The sequence below is a fragment of the Lepidochelys kempii genome, chromosome 4 (genome assembly GCF_965140265.1).
Source record: "Lepidochelys kempii isolate rLepKem1 chromosome 4, rLepKem1.hap2, whole genome shotgun sequence".
Taxonomy (NCBI): Eukaryota; Metazoa; Chordata; order Testudines; family Cheloniidae; genus Lepidochelys; species Lepidochelys kempii.
Genome location: NC_133259.1, coordinates 62,653,283 through 62,668,543, shown reverse-complemented (window position 1 = coordinate 62,668,543; position 15,261 = coordinate 62,653,283). Strand labels below are relative to the sequence as shown.

Below are 15,261 nucleotides of genomic sequence, written 5' to 3'. Positions count from 1 at the left end.
AGACTACAGTCCAGAGCTGTAGGGCCAACAATTCCCTGGAGCAGGACACCATTAACCCGGAAGCTGGGCGCCCACACAGACCTTGCCTTTTGCAGAAGTTGCCCGATGTTACCCAGGGAAATACCCCCCCCCTCCCCGCTCCCCCCCCACGCCTCAAAAGGGCGCCGGTGCCCCTGCGCGCCCGGAGAAGGCGCCCGGCCGGCGGAATGGGCGGCGGCTCGCGCAAGGACCGCATGTCACAATGCAGCTGCCGCCCACGAGCAGCGACCCCAGCAACCGCCCCCCGCCGGCGGCGGCGGCCTGCAGAGAGCCCACAGCTGCCGCCGCGCCCGGCGCGGGGCTGGGTCCGCCAAGGCGTAACCGAGGCAAACCACAGGCAGCCGGCCGCCCGGGGCAAAGACCGGGGGCTGCGTCATGGCCGCCAGTACCCCCAGACCCTCCCTCGGAGCAGCCGCGGCGGGGAAGAGGATGATATATACAGGTAACGAGCGCCCGGAGCTAGGAGCACAGGGCAGCGGCGAGCCAGAGCCCGTACCGGACAGAGGGGCAGCGACGTCTGCACAGCACAGCAAGCTGCTGCCTCAGAGCCAATACGACAGCGCTGCAATTAGTATGGTTGCACTGGTCACACGCCAAGCGCTTATTTTCTGCGGTATTATTGATTATAAGCAGGAGCAATGTGGACACAGAAAATTAAAAGAGTTGCAATTCACCGTATATTATATTTTGTCATGGTGCTGCAGCTTTATTTTATCGGGGGAGGGTGGGGGTCTTATAGCCAGATTGAAACCCCTCTTTTTGTTGTTCTTTTTTATTATACTCTCTTTTTCCATCGAGTAAATGTCTCCATTGTTCAACCCTCAGGACTTATTTAATGTGTGCGTGTGAGAGAAACGCACACAAAGCAGGAACGTGAAATCGACACTTCCTCAAGTTGGAAGCTTTTGTGCTCTGCTCAGCAGTGCTCATTCTTTATTGAAAAAGTGTGCCCTGGGCCTAGGTATTAAACAAAGAGACCATATCAGCGTCTGAGAAGAGCGCTGCAGCTGAGGGTCTGTATGAAAACCTCCTGCTGATAGCAAAGACATTTCTCAGCGTTGCAGTTTAATAGCAGTTGCATACTTACTAGAAACACATTTGAATTTTAAATGTCTAGAAAACATAGTGTACAATGAAAAAGCACAGGAATTAAACTGAGGGACTGAGACCAAATTTGTGTGTATTTAGTTTTGAAAAGTGCCTCTTTAAATTCATCCTGGAACCCTAACTTTATAATCACAGAAATAATACATATCTGAAATTTGAATTATACACAATTTATTATTTGATAGCTCAATTGCAGTGTACTCCTATCCTATTAATTAATTGTAAAATCACTTACACTTTCACTTTTATCCTTAGACTCCAAAGAACTGGAAACAAGCTATGAATTGTAGAAAGCATCTCTGACATGGTACACGTTATTGAGAGTTATACTGAACACATTAGGCTGTGCTCCTCATATTATATACAGTAGTAGAGTTCTGCCACTGGGGTATAGTCTCAATAAGAAAATATGAATAAAATACATTTCTCTTCATTCCAAATCTGTGTGTCATTCACAGGTATTAATTTAACAGTTCAGCACATCTCAATCTGTACAGGGGCAGCTGGCTGGCTCCCTCTTTTATTTGGTGCACATGTACACATTCCAGTAGAGGGCCCAAAACAGTAGTGGCAAAGAGTCTTGTGGCACCTTACAGACTAACAGACATATTGGAGTATGAGCTTTCATGGGTGAATTTTGCAGAATTTTAAAATACCGTGTGCAGAATTTTTACTTTTTCATGCAGAATGCCCCCAGGAGTAAATAATATTGTAAAAACAACAAATGAGCTTTACATTATACATGTATAGAGTCAATAAACTCACGAACATTACACATTTTCATCCACATACACTTTTCCTATCATTATCCCCTCTGTGGAAGGTTTAGGCCTTTGGATCTGCATAGCGCCAGATCTGCTAGCTGTTCCCTTGTACTTGCCTCACCATGCCACTGAAATCCTCCTCGATATATTGTTCCCCTGTGTGGTCTGCCCCTTTGTCCAACATACAATTTTAGGCTGTGTTTAGAGTCTCCTGTGGCTGCAGAGGACGAATGAGGCAGCATTTAGCCTTAGAAATGTTATTTCATTCTGTCTGCAAACTCAGCACTGCATGGGTTTGCATTCACAATTGTATTTTTGCAATTTTTAAGGGATAGAAACAATTTTTGAAAAAGATAACATCTATTCTGCTGAAATTGATGAGGCCATTAGAGAATGCTCATCTGACATGCCATGGTGAGGCCTTGTCTATACTGGCATTTTCCAAAAATCTCCCAATGTGATACTACCACCAGTAGTAGCAATATTGGGACTATTAGCATAACACCAATGATAGGTTGGCCATTGGCCATTTAATCTGTCTACACTAGTGCTCCCACTATTGTTACCACTGAGACTGAAGTACAGCAGTGGGAGATTTGTAGAAAAGTGCCAGTGTAGATAAAGCCTAACTGGCTCAATCCAGCCCCTGTGCTACAGATTGTATTGGGATTTTTAATACCCTGTAAATGCTTGATCCTTTGCTATTGAAATCAGTAGAAAGATTCCCACTGAGTTCAATGGGTGCTGGATCAGGCCCTAATGCACTCTCCTAGGAAAACTTATGCCCAAATAAATTTGTTAGTCTCTAAGGTGCCACAAGTACTCCTTGTTTTGTTTTTTTTTAATTGGAAAGTGATCTTGACTCTTCATCCTGGCCACCTTTAATTCAATAAAGTTGCAACATCTTTGTTTGATGCAGGCAGTATCACTGTACTGTTGTAAATGTTTGATCACTGTCAGGCAATTTCAACACGAGTAATAGCCAAGGTTATTTTTAAAGAGTGAAAGGCAACTTAATCACAGCCTTGGTTCAGCTAAAAATGCAGTGTTTGCTTTTAGTGACACAGAGCAATGAAGTGCAAGTAAAGCAAGCAATACATTTTACATGATAACTTGCTGGCTGCTATGGCTGGTAACTGTGTTATACAGGTTTACAACCTACTGTATCAGTTCAAGGTTAGCATAATTTTCATATGCATTCTGCAATTCTTAGTATAAAAAGAATTAACCTCTACATTTTAGTTTTCTAGTATAGTATTCACAAAGAGGACTTATACTCTGCAACACTGAGCGTCAATGTGCCTAACAGTTAGGCACCCTGCCACCTCGTGGAATTCACAGTCCTGAGTTAGGTGAGGCACCTATCTCCACTCATGATTCACAGCCATGAACCCTCTCCTGTGTGTAAATAATTAAATATTCATTGGAGCAGGAGGACCAAAACCTGGCTGTCATGTCCCAGCTGAGTGTTCTAACCACTGGGTTACAGAATCATTCTAATGTTCTCTCTGGCTCAATTACTATTTAATTATTTATACTTAGTGGAACAGCTTCACAAGGAGAGCTTAAGGGAGACCTGTCCCACAATACCTTATAGCCCAGTGGCTTAGAGCACTCCTCTGGGAAGTGGGAGTCTTCAATTAAAATATCTGTTCCACATCAGACAGAGAAGGGAATTGAACTTGGGTCTCCCACATTCTGAGTGAGTGCCCTAACTACTGGAATAAAGGCTGTAAGACGGTGAAATGTATCACTCCCTCCTCCTCTCTGGATGTTTTGTGAGGATTTAGACATGCTCTAAGCACTTATTGGACCCCATAGAAAGGGAAAATAATCCAACTGGGTCTTATGTGTAAGTTAGGAGCCGAGCTGCTGGTCAGTGTCAGGACTTTGGCAGCTATTAGAATTCTTTGAATTTTTTGTTCACAAGCATGTGGACAAGGGTGATCCCGTGGACGTAGTATACTTGGACATTCAGAAAGCCTCTGTCAAGGTTCCACACCAGTGGCTCCTAAGCAAAGTCAGTAGTTGTGGAATAAGTGGGAAGGTCCTTTCATGGATTAGTAACTGGTTAAAAGACAGGAAACAAAGGGTAGGAATAAATGGTCGGTTTTCACAATAGAAAGTGGTAAATAGCAGGGACTTCCAAGGAGCTGTACTGGGACCAGTTCTTTCCAACATATTCCTAAATGATCTGGAAAAGGGGGTAAATAGTGAGGAGGCAAAGTTTGCAGATGATACAAAATTACTCAAGACAGTTAAATTCAAAGATGACTGTGAAGAGTTACAAAGGAATCTCACAAAATTGGGTGACTGGGCAACAAAATGGCAGATGAAATAGAATGTTGATAAATGCAATGTAATGCACATTGGGAAACATAATTCCAATTAGGAGACAAAGTGGGTGAGGTAACATCTTTCTAGGAAACTAAGTCACAGTGTCAGAGTTAAATACAAAGTGGAACAGATTGTTTAGCATAAGTAGTTAACACATATTTCAAGGGACCATTGAATCTGTTCCACCTTTTATTTAGCTGTAACACTCTGAGTTAGTTTTGCAGACCTGAAGAAGAGCTCTTTGTAAGCTCGAAAGCTTGTCTCTCTCATCAACAGAAGTTGGGCCAATAAAATATATTACCTCATTGACCTTGTCTCTCTAATATCCTACGACCAACAAGCCTCCACTGCATATAATCCCAATTATACATACAAAACCGATGGGTTCTAAATTAGCTGTTATCCTCAAGAAAGATCTTGGAGTCATTGTGGAGAGGTCTCTGAAAACATCTGTTCAACGTGCATTAGCAGTCAAAAAAGCTAACAGGATGTTAGAAGCCATTGAGAAAGGGGAAGATAATAAAAAAGGACAAATCATAATGCCACTATATAAATCCATAGTATGCCCACACCTTGAATACCGCATGGAGTTCTGGTCATTCCATTTCAAAAAAGTTATATTAAACTATAACTTTATATATATGAATATATATATATATATTAAAAGTTATATTAAAATTGGAAAAGGTACAGAGAAGGGCAAGACAAATAATTAGTGGTAGGGAACAACTTCCATTCCAGGAGAGATTAAAAAGACTGGGACTGTTCAGTTTAGAAAACAGAAGGATAAAGGGGGATATGATAGTGGTCTATGAAATCAGGAATGGTATGGAAAAAACATGAATAAGGAAATATTATTTACCCCTTCACGTAATGCAAGAACTAGGGGTCACCCGATGAAATTAATAGGAAGCAGGTTTAAAAGTAACTTAAGGAACTAACAGTCTTTGTATGGAACTCATTGCCAGGGGATGTTATGAAGGCCAAAACTATAACTGGGTTCAAACAGGAATTAGATAAGTTCATGGAGGATAGGTCCATCAGTGGCTATTAGCAAGATGGTCAGGGACACAACCTATGCTCTGGGTGTCCCTGAATGTCTGACTGCTAGAAGCTGGGACTGGATGACAGGGGATGGATGACTGGATAATTGCCCTGTTTTGTTCATTCCCTCTGAAGCATCTGGTATTGGCCACTGATGGAAGACAGGGTACTGGGCTAGATGGACCATTGCTCTCACGCATTATGGCCGTTCTTATATTCATTTGCTTAACCACTGAAATTTAGATGCCTTGGGGACTTTAACTGTTATAAACTTTGGTGCCCAAGGAATTTAGGTGCCTAGATGGTTTGATGACAGCTGAGAGGTGACTTTATGAATGCCAGTGGTTCCGAAGGAGTGGTCTACAATGGAAACTAACATCAACATAGCTACATCTCTCAGGGGCGTGAAAATCCATGCCCCTGAGAGACAGCTATTCTGACCTAACCCCCAGTGTTGACAGTGCTAGGATGGAAGAATTCTTCCATTGACTTAGCTATCACCTCCTAGGGAGGTGGATTAACTACAGTGATAGGAGAACTCCAATCACTGTAGTGAGTTTCTACCTTGAAGCACTGCAGCTGTGCTGCTGTAGCATGTTAAGTGTAGACATAGGTCTAAGTGTTGGACTTAGATGCCTAAAATGGCAGCTAGGTTCCTAAATTTTCCTTGTTAATCCCACCCCTAATATTTTAGCTCAATTTTTGACTGGTGTTCAGTTTCCAATGGTTTAAAGATTATATGATTATCCTTAAAAATAATTCACCTTAAAATAGTAAGACAGTGAATTTATTTCTGCAATACCGCCTGTAAATTTGTTCCTCCCAATTTTAGTTAACAAAGTCTTCTGCCACTATGTTGGCTTACTCCCACACCTCCAAAGCTATGTTGTGGGAATTCTAATGTGCAAGTGTTATGTCTCCTGACATGACTGATGATCCTAAGATCAAAGGTAGCCATCGTATGGTCTCAGAATCTGTCTTGTCAGGAAACTAAAGAAGATAAACCAGAACAACTGTATAATAAAGCTGACCTAAACATGACTCCTTTGCTATATCACTTCAGCCTTTGTTGTACAGTGCACTGACTGACTGTTGGATCAAAAATAAAGTTAGCTTCTGTTTCTCCATTTCTCTTGTTTTGCTCCAGCCTCTGGCTCAGAAGGTTCTCTGAGAGTCAGGTTTAGAAAAAAAGCTCAAGCAAATAAAAACAGTTAAATGTCATTGTCGTGCAGCTCCAGGTACACAGTAGCTTTGAGAACATCCCAGAATCTTTGCAAAGATTAGCTTAGAAAGTTAAGCTATAATACTTACATTGTCAGGAAATTTAGATTCCACCTCCTACATTCATTATGGGGCACTGGATAGCTGTAACTTACAGGTTTGAGTCCAGCATGGGGAGACTGGCTTTATTGATGCCTGTGTTGTACCTAGAGGAGTTGTGTTTACATATTTGTCAGTCTGGTGCCTTTCAAAAGGAGATTTTTTTTTTAAGTGGACAAGTGTATGCATAAGTTTTGTGATAAATTTGCTTTTAGCTTTTGAGACATCATTGAAGAGATAAAATGTGATTACCAAACTCAACTAAGCTACACATCCACATTTTGGAGACATATCTGATTATAGTACAATTTCAAACAGAAATTTACTTTTCAGTATTTCTCAGTTTACAGTATCACTAATTAATCTTCAAAAAGTGATGCAGCTCTGAGGACTGGCTTATTAATTTTAGGAAAGAATAAGCAGTGGGCAGTTTTATCATTGGTTTGCTACAGCTGGCCACAGGGCCCAATTTTCTGAGGTGTTAAGTACCTCCTGCAAAGTGCCAAGTATCCTCAACTCTTACTGAAGTCCACAAGTGTTGCTGTGCACACTAGACATTTGTCTACCCTTGAAAGTTTTCAGAGTAACAGCCGTGTTAGTCTGTATTCGCAAAAAGAAAAGGAGTACTTGTGGCACCTTAGAGACTAACCAATTTAATCCGATGAAGTGAGCTGTAGCTCACGAAAGCTTATGCTCAAATAAATCGGTTAGTCTCTAAGGTGCCACAAGTACTCCTTTTCTTTTTACCCTTGAAAGTGTTTCTCATAAGGTATGGTATGAATTTAAAGTGCAACAGCTATTCCTGAATAACGCCATGTATGAACTGAAATAAGTGTGCCCACATATGGAGTGAATCAGGAACAAATCCACGCGTAAACAAGCCCTTAAGCAACTCGCAGGATTTGATCTATACCGTATATCAGGCCAGGCTAAAGAGAGTCACCATCCAACTGGGATGATGACTTTGGCCCTCATCCTGTAAAGACTTATGCACATACTTAACTTCATGTACTGTGAGTAGTCCCATTGCCAGCTTCAAATGATAAAGTTGTAGTAATTTTGGAGTTATTGTTTTGCTGCTAGATTGAACTTTGTTGGGAAGGGCAATGTAATTCTCCTATAGGGCATAATGCATTTAAATGATTGTGGTGTATTTAGCTATGAAGCTGTTCACTGCATTTTTAAGCACAGTTTGTCTGGGGGATTATGTAATTATTTATTTATATTTAAATAAAACCATGCTTATACAAAGCTCGAGGCACCATGATTAATAATTATAACAAAACATTATAACAATTATAACAATAATTCATATTATAACAAAACAATAACAAAAAACAAATCCCCAGCTGCATTAAAGTAATTATTCAAAAAGGAGCTCTGCCAATCTCTACAAAAATCCCCCCCTTTATTTCCCCTCCCCCCCACCTCATCATTCTGGGAACCTACCCTCAGCCCTCTACAAAAACCTAATCAAACAGAAGTGTTCTGCAACATTCTCAAGAGGTGACCACATTCCAGCTATTTTGGATCCAGGTAGAGAGCATGTCCCAGAGACTTTGAGCTGTCACACAGAACACCGTGCTATGGGCTGCCTCTCTTCTACAACAAGGGGGAACCTATTCAAATGACTGCAGCTGGCACAGTATGGTACAATCCTTCAAGATTCAAGATGGAGGGTCTTACAGAGTGACACATATTCCACCTGCTTTCTCACTCAGAGAGAGTTTATAATTGTTCCTTCCTTGTTTGTTGTTTTCTTTACTCTAAAAGGAAAGATTGAACATACAAGCTTTACTCTTTGTATATAGAAGACATTTTTTACAAGGAGTTAATCACACACTAGCAAGCATTAGGACACCAGTGATGTACAATGTGTACCAACTACAAATTCTACAAATTATTTAAAGACGCTGATTTCTTTTAAATTAAATCTGGATAGCAGATCAACATGTGTGATTAGTGAAGATTATTTTGTGTAGTTGAAATGTACAATGAGGTAATAAAGTAATTGGCAGAGCTGAGAAATGCAAAACGAAAAACTTAACACAACATTGATGCTCCAAGCCAGAGGTGTCAATGTCTATTTTATTGTGCTCATATGGCTAAAGTGATGGGAAGAAGGGAATTAATTCCTTTATATCCAACCAGATGGTAATAATTGTATTCTTTTCTGAGGAGGTGATTATTGCCTAGTATTCACAGGCATAGCAGAATCAATGTTGGAATGAAAAGAAGTACTTGTGGCACCTTAGAGACTAAACAATTTATTTGAGCATAAGCTGTCGTGAGCTACAGCTCACTTCATCGGATGCATACTGTGGAAAGTGTAGAAGATCTTTTTATATACACACAAAGCATGAAAAAATACCTCCTCCCACCCCACTCTCTGCTGCTAATAACTTATCTAAAGTGACCACTCTCCTTACAATGTGTATGATAATCAAGGTGGGCCATTTCCAGCACAAATCCAGGGTTTAACAAGAACGTCTGAGGAAGGGGGGGGGTAGGAAAAACCAAGGGGAAATAGGTTACCTTGCATAATGACTTAGCCACTCCCAGTCTCTATTCAAGCCTAAGTAAATTGTATCCAATTTGCAAATGAATTCCAATTCAACAGTTTCTCCCTGGAGTCTGGATTTGAAGTTTTTTTGTTAGGAGAGTGGGTTTGTGTGTGTGTGTGAGAAAACCTGGATTTGTGCTGGAAATGGCCCAACTTGATTATCATACACATTGTAAGGAGAGTGATCACTTTAGATAAGCTATTACCAGCAGGAGAGTGGGGTGGGAGGAGGTATTTTTTCATGCTTTGTGTGTATATAAAAAGATCTTTTACACTTTCCACAGTATGCATCCGATGAAGTGAGCTGTAGCTCACGAAAGCTTATGCTCAAATAAATTGGTTAGTCTCTAAGGTGCCACAAGTACTCCTTTTCTTTTTGCGAATACAGACTAACATGGCTGTTACTCTGAAACCTGTCATTATGCAAGGCACTGCATTTAGTCGTATGGAGTGGAAATCTATCAACTGCATGAAAAAACTTGTACAGATACAGACAGACATCATCTTCCTTTCCAAATGCAAACAGATGGACATCGTACCAAAAGGACTGAAGGTAAAAAATCCATTACAATCTACATACCACACAGACTATGCTGACAGCTTGTGCCACACGCTCTCAAAGAAACTGCGGAATCACCTGGTCAACATCCTCTACAGCAAACAGGGAAAGATTAAGAATGAGCTCTCAAAAATGGATACTCTCATAAAAAACCAACCTTCCACACAAACTTCCTCGTGGCTGGACTTTACTAAAACTAGACAGGCCATTTACAACACACACTTTGCTTCTCTACAAAAGAAAAAGGACACTAAACTTTCTAAACTACTACATGCCACAAGGGGCCACAGCAATGGTTCCCTCAACCCACCCAGCAATATTGTTAACCTATCCAACTATACTCTCAGCCTAGCAGAAGCAGCTGTCCTATCTCGGGGCCTCTCCTTCTGCCCCTCCACCCCCACGAACATAATACAGTTCTGTGGTGACCTAGAATCCTATTTTCGACGTCTCCGACTCAAGGAATATTTCCAACATACCTCTGAACAACATACTAATCCACAGAGACCTCCCTACCAACACTACAAAAAGAAGGATTCTAGATGGACTCCTCCTGAAGGTCGAAACAGCAGACTGGACTTCTACGTAGAGTGCTTCCGCCGACGTGCACGGGCTGAAATTGTGGAAAAGCAGCATCACTTGCCCCATAACCTCAGCCGTGCGGAACACAATGCCATCCACAGCCTCAGAATCTGACATCATAATCAAAAAGGCTGACAAAGGAGGTGCTGTTGTCATCATGAATAGGTCGGAATATGAACAAGAGGCTGCTCAGCAGCTCTCCAACACCACTTTCTACAAGCCATTACCCTCTGATCCCACTGAGAGTTACCAAAAGAAACTACAGCATTTGCTCAAGAAACTCCTGAAAAAGCACAAGATCAAATCTGCACAGACACATCCCTGGAACCCCGACCTGGGATATTCTATCTACTACCCAAGATCCATAAACCTGGAAATCCTGGGCGCCCCATCATCTCAGGCATTGGCACCCCGACAGCAGGATTGTCTGGCTATGTAGACTCCCTCCTCAGGCCCTACGCTACCAGCACTCCCAGCTACCTTCGAGACACCACTGACTTCCTGAGGAAACTACAATCCATCGGTGATCTTCTTGATAACACCATCCTGGCCACTATGGATGTAGAAGCCCTTACACCAACATTCCACACAAAGATGGATTACAAGCCGTCAAGAACACTATCTCCGATCATGTCACGGCTAAGCTGGTAGCTGAACTTTGTGACTTTGACCTTACCCATAACTATTTTACATTTGGGGACAACGTATACCTTCAGATCAGCGGCACTGCTATGGGTACCCGCATGGCCCCACAGTATGCCAACATTTTTATGGCTGACTTAGAACAACGCTTCCTCAGTTCTCGTCCCCTAACGCCCCTACTCTACTTGCGCTATATTGATGACATCTTCATCATCTGGACCTATGAAAAAGAAGCCCTTGAGGAATTCCACCATGATTTCAACAATTTCCATCCCACCATCAACCTCAGCCTGGTCCAGTCCACACAAGAGATCCACTTCCTGGACACTACAGTGCTAATAAACGATGGTCACATAAACACCACCCTATACCGGAAACCTACTGACCGCTATTCCTACCTACATGCCTCCAGCTTTCACCCTGACCACACCACACGATCCATCGTCTACAGCCAAGCTCTGCGATACAACCGCATTTGCTCCAACCCCTCAGACAGAGACAAACACCTACAAGATCTCTATCAAGCATTCTTACAACTACAGTACCCACCTGCGGAAGTGAAGAAACAGATTGATAGAGCCAGAAGAGTTCCCAGAAGTCACCTACTACAGGACAGGCCTAACAAAGAAAATAACAGAACGCCACTAGCCGTCACCTTCAGCCCCCAACTAAAACCCCTCCAACGCATTATTAAGGATCTACAACCTATCCTGAAGGATGACCCAACACTCTCACAAATCTTGGGAGACAGGTCAGTCCTTGCCTACAGACAGCCCCCCAACCTGAAGCAAATACTCACCAGCAACCACATACCACACAACAGAACCACTAACCTAGGAACCTATCCTTGCAACAAAGCCCGTTGCCAACTGTGCCCACATATCATCTATTCAGGGGACACCATCACAGGGCCTAATAACATCAGCCACACTATCAGAGGCTCCTTCACCTGCACATCCACCAATGTGATGTATGCCGTCATGTGCCAGCAGTGCCCCTCTGCCGTGTACATTGGTCAGACTGGACAGTCTCTATGTAAAAGAATAAATGGACACAAATCAGATGTCAAGAACTATAACATTCATAAACCAGTCGGAGAACACTTCAATCTCTCTGGTCACGCGATTACAGACATGAAAGTTGCTATATTACAACAAAATAACTTCGAATCCAGACTCCAGCGAGAAACTGTTGAATTGGAATTCATTTGCAAATTGGATACAATTAACTTAGGTTAACTTGCATAATGACTTTGCCACTCCCAGTCTCTATTCAAGCCTATTTCCCCTTGGTTTTTTCGACCCTCCCACCCTCCTCAGACGTTCTTGTTAAACCCTGGATTTGTGCTGGAAATGGCCCACCTTGATTATCATACACATTGTAAGGAGAGTGGTCACTTTAGATAAGCTATTACCAGCAGGAAAGTGGGTTTGTGTGTGGGTTGTGTGTGTGTGAGAAGGCCCAACTTGATTATCATACACATTGTAAGGAGAGTGATCACTTTAGATAAGCTATTACCAGCAGGAGAGTGGGGTGGGAGGAGATATTTTTTCATGCTTTGTGTGTATATAAAAAGATCTTCTACACTTTCCACAGTATGCATCCAATGAAGTGAGTTGTAGCTCACGAAAGCTTATGCTCAAATAAATTGGTTAGTCTCTAAGGTGCCACAAGTACTCCTTTTCTTTTTGTGAATACAGACTAACACGGCTGTTACTCTGAATGTTGGAATGATTCACCTTGGTATCAGAAAGTCTCTCCAGTTTTACTTTATTTTTCCTTAATTTTTCTAGCATCTCTCTTTTTACTCCTTTCCATTAACACTGGAAGGTTTTAAATTGGCAGTGCCCTAGTCCATTACATTAGGAATAATCATCCCTAAACCTGAAGGGAAGAAGTCACAGCTGACAGTTCGCTGTTTAGAGTGTTCCCACTGTGTCTCCCAACGTGGTGGTTTCTTCAGCATATATGGGTCTCAGGAGCCTACTAGATCTGACCGGGATCTGAAGTTTGGAAATGTATCTCTTATGTGAGGGAAGTAGTAGTTAGGGTTTGAAAGTTCATTCACATTAAGGTAGGGTTTGAATTTAAGGCGGAATAGCTATTCCTGAAAAGTTCCAATTGTGCCTACACTTAAAAGTTTACCCAACATAGCCGTGTGAGTTAGGGTGTGATCCCCCCCCCCCCCCCGCACACACTGTGACCAACATAGCTATGCTGACAAGAGCCCGAGTGTAGATGAACATAAGAACGGCCATACTGGGTCAGATCAATGGTCCATCTAGCCCAGTAGTCTGTCTTATGACAGTGGCCAATGCCAGGTACTTCAGAGGGAATGAACAGAACAGCTAATCATCAAATGATCCATCTCCTGTTGCGTGTTCTCAGCTTCTGGCAAACAGGGACTAGGGACACTTCCAAGCCTGGTTTTGCATCCCTGCCCATCCTGGCTAATAGTCATTGATGAACTTATCTAGTTCTTTTTTGAACCCTGTTAGAGTCTTGGCCTTCACAACATTCTCTGGCAAAGAGTTCCACAGGTTGACTGTACGTTGTGTGAATAAATACTTCCTTTTGTTAGTTTTAAACCTGCTGCCTATTAATTTAATTTGGTGATCCCTAGTTCTTGTTATGGAGAAAGAGAGTAAATAACACGTCCTTATTTACTTTCTCCACACCAGTCATGATTTTATAGACCTCTATCATATCCCTTCTTAGTCGTCTCTTTTTTAAGCTGAAAAGTCCCAGTTTTATTAATCCCAACTCATATGGAAGTTGCAGTTATGCTGGCAGAAAAAGGCCTTTTTTCTGGTATAGCTTACTCAGTTCAGGGAACTGGTGTAGGCTATAGCAGTAAGATAACTCTTTTCCTGATGTAAGCTGCATCTCCCCTAGAAAAGTTTTGCCAGTAATAGCTCCACTGGCAAACCCTTTCAAGCGTAGACAAGACCTGTTTCTTTTCCAGTCGCATTGCTTTTCCACTTGGGCCATTGGGGTTCTTCCTTGTGGAAATATTGGGGTGGTGAGTGTCATGGCTGAGACAACTTCCCTTTGGGGCCCAAAAGACCTGTACACCCCATTGCAATGATTACAACTTAAAAACAATCTGCTACCTTCCCCCCCAAAACACATAAAGCAAATATTTTCTCCTGGGCTTAGAGTTTGCTTTAGTTTTGTCTGAATAAATTGTTATGTCAAAGTTTAAGTCTCTGATAATAGAGGTTTATGATGAAAATGGCAACATATTTTCACAATATAATGATGTTAAGGAGCTATTAATACAACCAGTTTTGGGAAGCTGTCATCAACGTACTGTAGTTGTGACTTAAGGTAAGTCTATACTGTGGAAGAAAAAGGTGTGTTCTGAAGTTAGCTAACCTGCATAAACTAACTTGGGTTAAAATAGCAGTGAAGACATGGCAACTCTGCTTTTAACTTGGGTTAGCTGCTCAACTTAAAGCATATAGGGCAGGTGGGGATTGAACTAGGGCTGTTAACTCAAATTATAACCCGAGTTGCTGTGTCTTCGCTGCTCTTTTAACTGAGTTAGCTAACATAGATTAGTTAACCCGAGTTAAGAATACACCTTTTATTTGCAGTATAGACATACCCTTAAGGATTAGCTATTAGGGCAGAACCAGCCTTTAGAACCTGTCAGGATCAAGTGTTTGGGATTTCTGCCAGGACGGCCTTTAGAACTTTCTGTCAGGACTCCTCAGTGTTTGGGATTTCTTAGAATATCAGTACTAATGTCAGCTTTAATTTTGTATCAGGTAAGTTTCTACCTCTCTTTGTTGCAAGGATATTCTTCTAAATGTAATAATACAAAATCGTTATATAGTTATTTTCATCCATAGACTTAGAAGTACTGCACCAAGGTGTGTAAACATCATTATTCTTACTTTACACGTGGGGAACCTGAGGAAAGTGACTTGCTCAAGATCAGGCAGAGATTTAGTGGCCAAACCAGGAATAGAAATCTCACCTCCTCACTCACAGTCCACTGTTCTAGTCCCTGCTCATCAAGCTAGAAGCTTTGCCACAGTAACTTTTCCTAATATTTATAAGTTATTCCTGGCCGACTCCCAAAGATGCCCAGCGCTGGCCTTTGGGGCCCAAACTATGACACAGCTGCAGCTCTACTGGTTTTTGGAAGGGCTCAAGGAATCATCTTGTTGGGCAGGCCCTAATTCTAAGCCAAAAACAATAAAATCCTGCTTCCTGTCAGAGAATGATGGTTTACTTTGCTTCCCCTTATGGCCTCTTTTTCAAGAGTCAGTGCTTTAGGAGCATAAAAAAGTAGT

At 41.9% G+C, this 15,261-nt stretch overlaps 1 protein-coding gene across 2 annotated transcripts in view; it reads left to right on the top strand.

The window, feature by feature from the left end:
- The first annotated feature begins 219 nt into the window (after positions 1-219).
- The window catches only part of SPMIP2 (sperm microtubule inner protein 2), a 66,632-nt gene continuing 51,590 nt past the window's right edge, over positions 220-15,261 (top strand). For both annotated transcript variants that reach the window (XM_073341499.1, XM_073341500.1), the window contains exon 1: positions 220-481. In XM_073341499.1, coding sequence (XP_073197600.1) covers positions 415-481 — 67 coding nt within the window. In that variant the 5' untranslated portion in view covers positions 220-414. The remainder of the gene's footprint in view (positions 482-15,261) is intronic.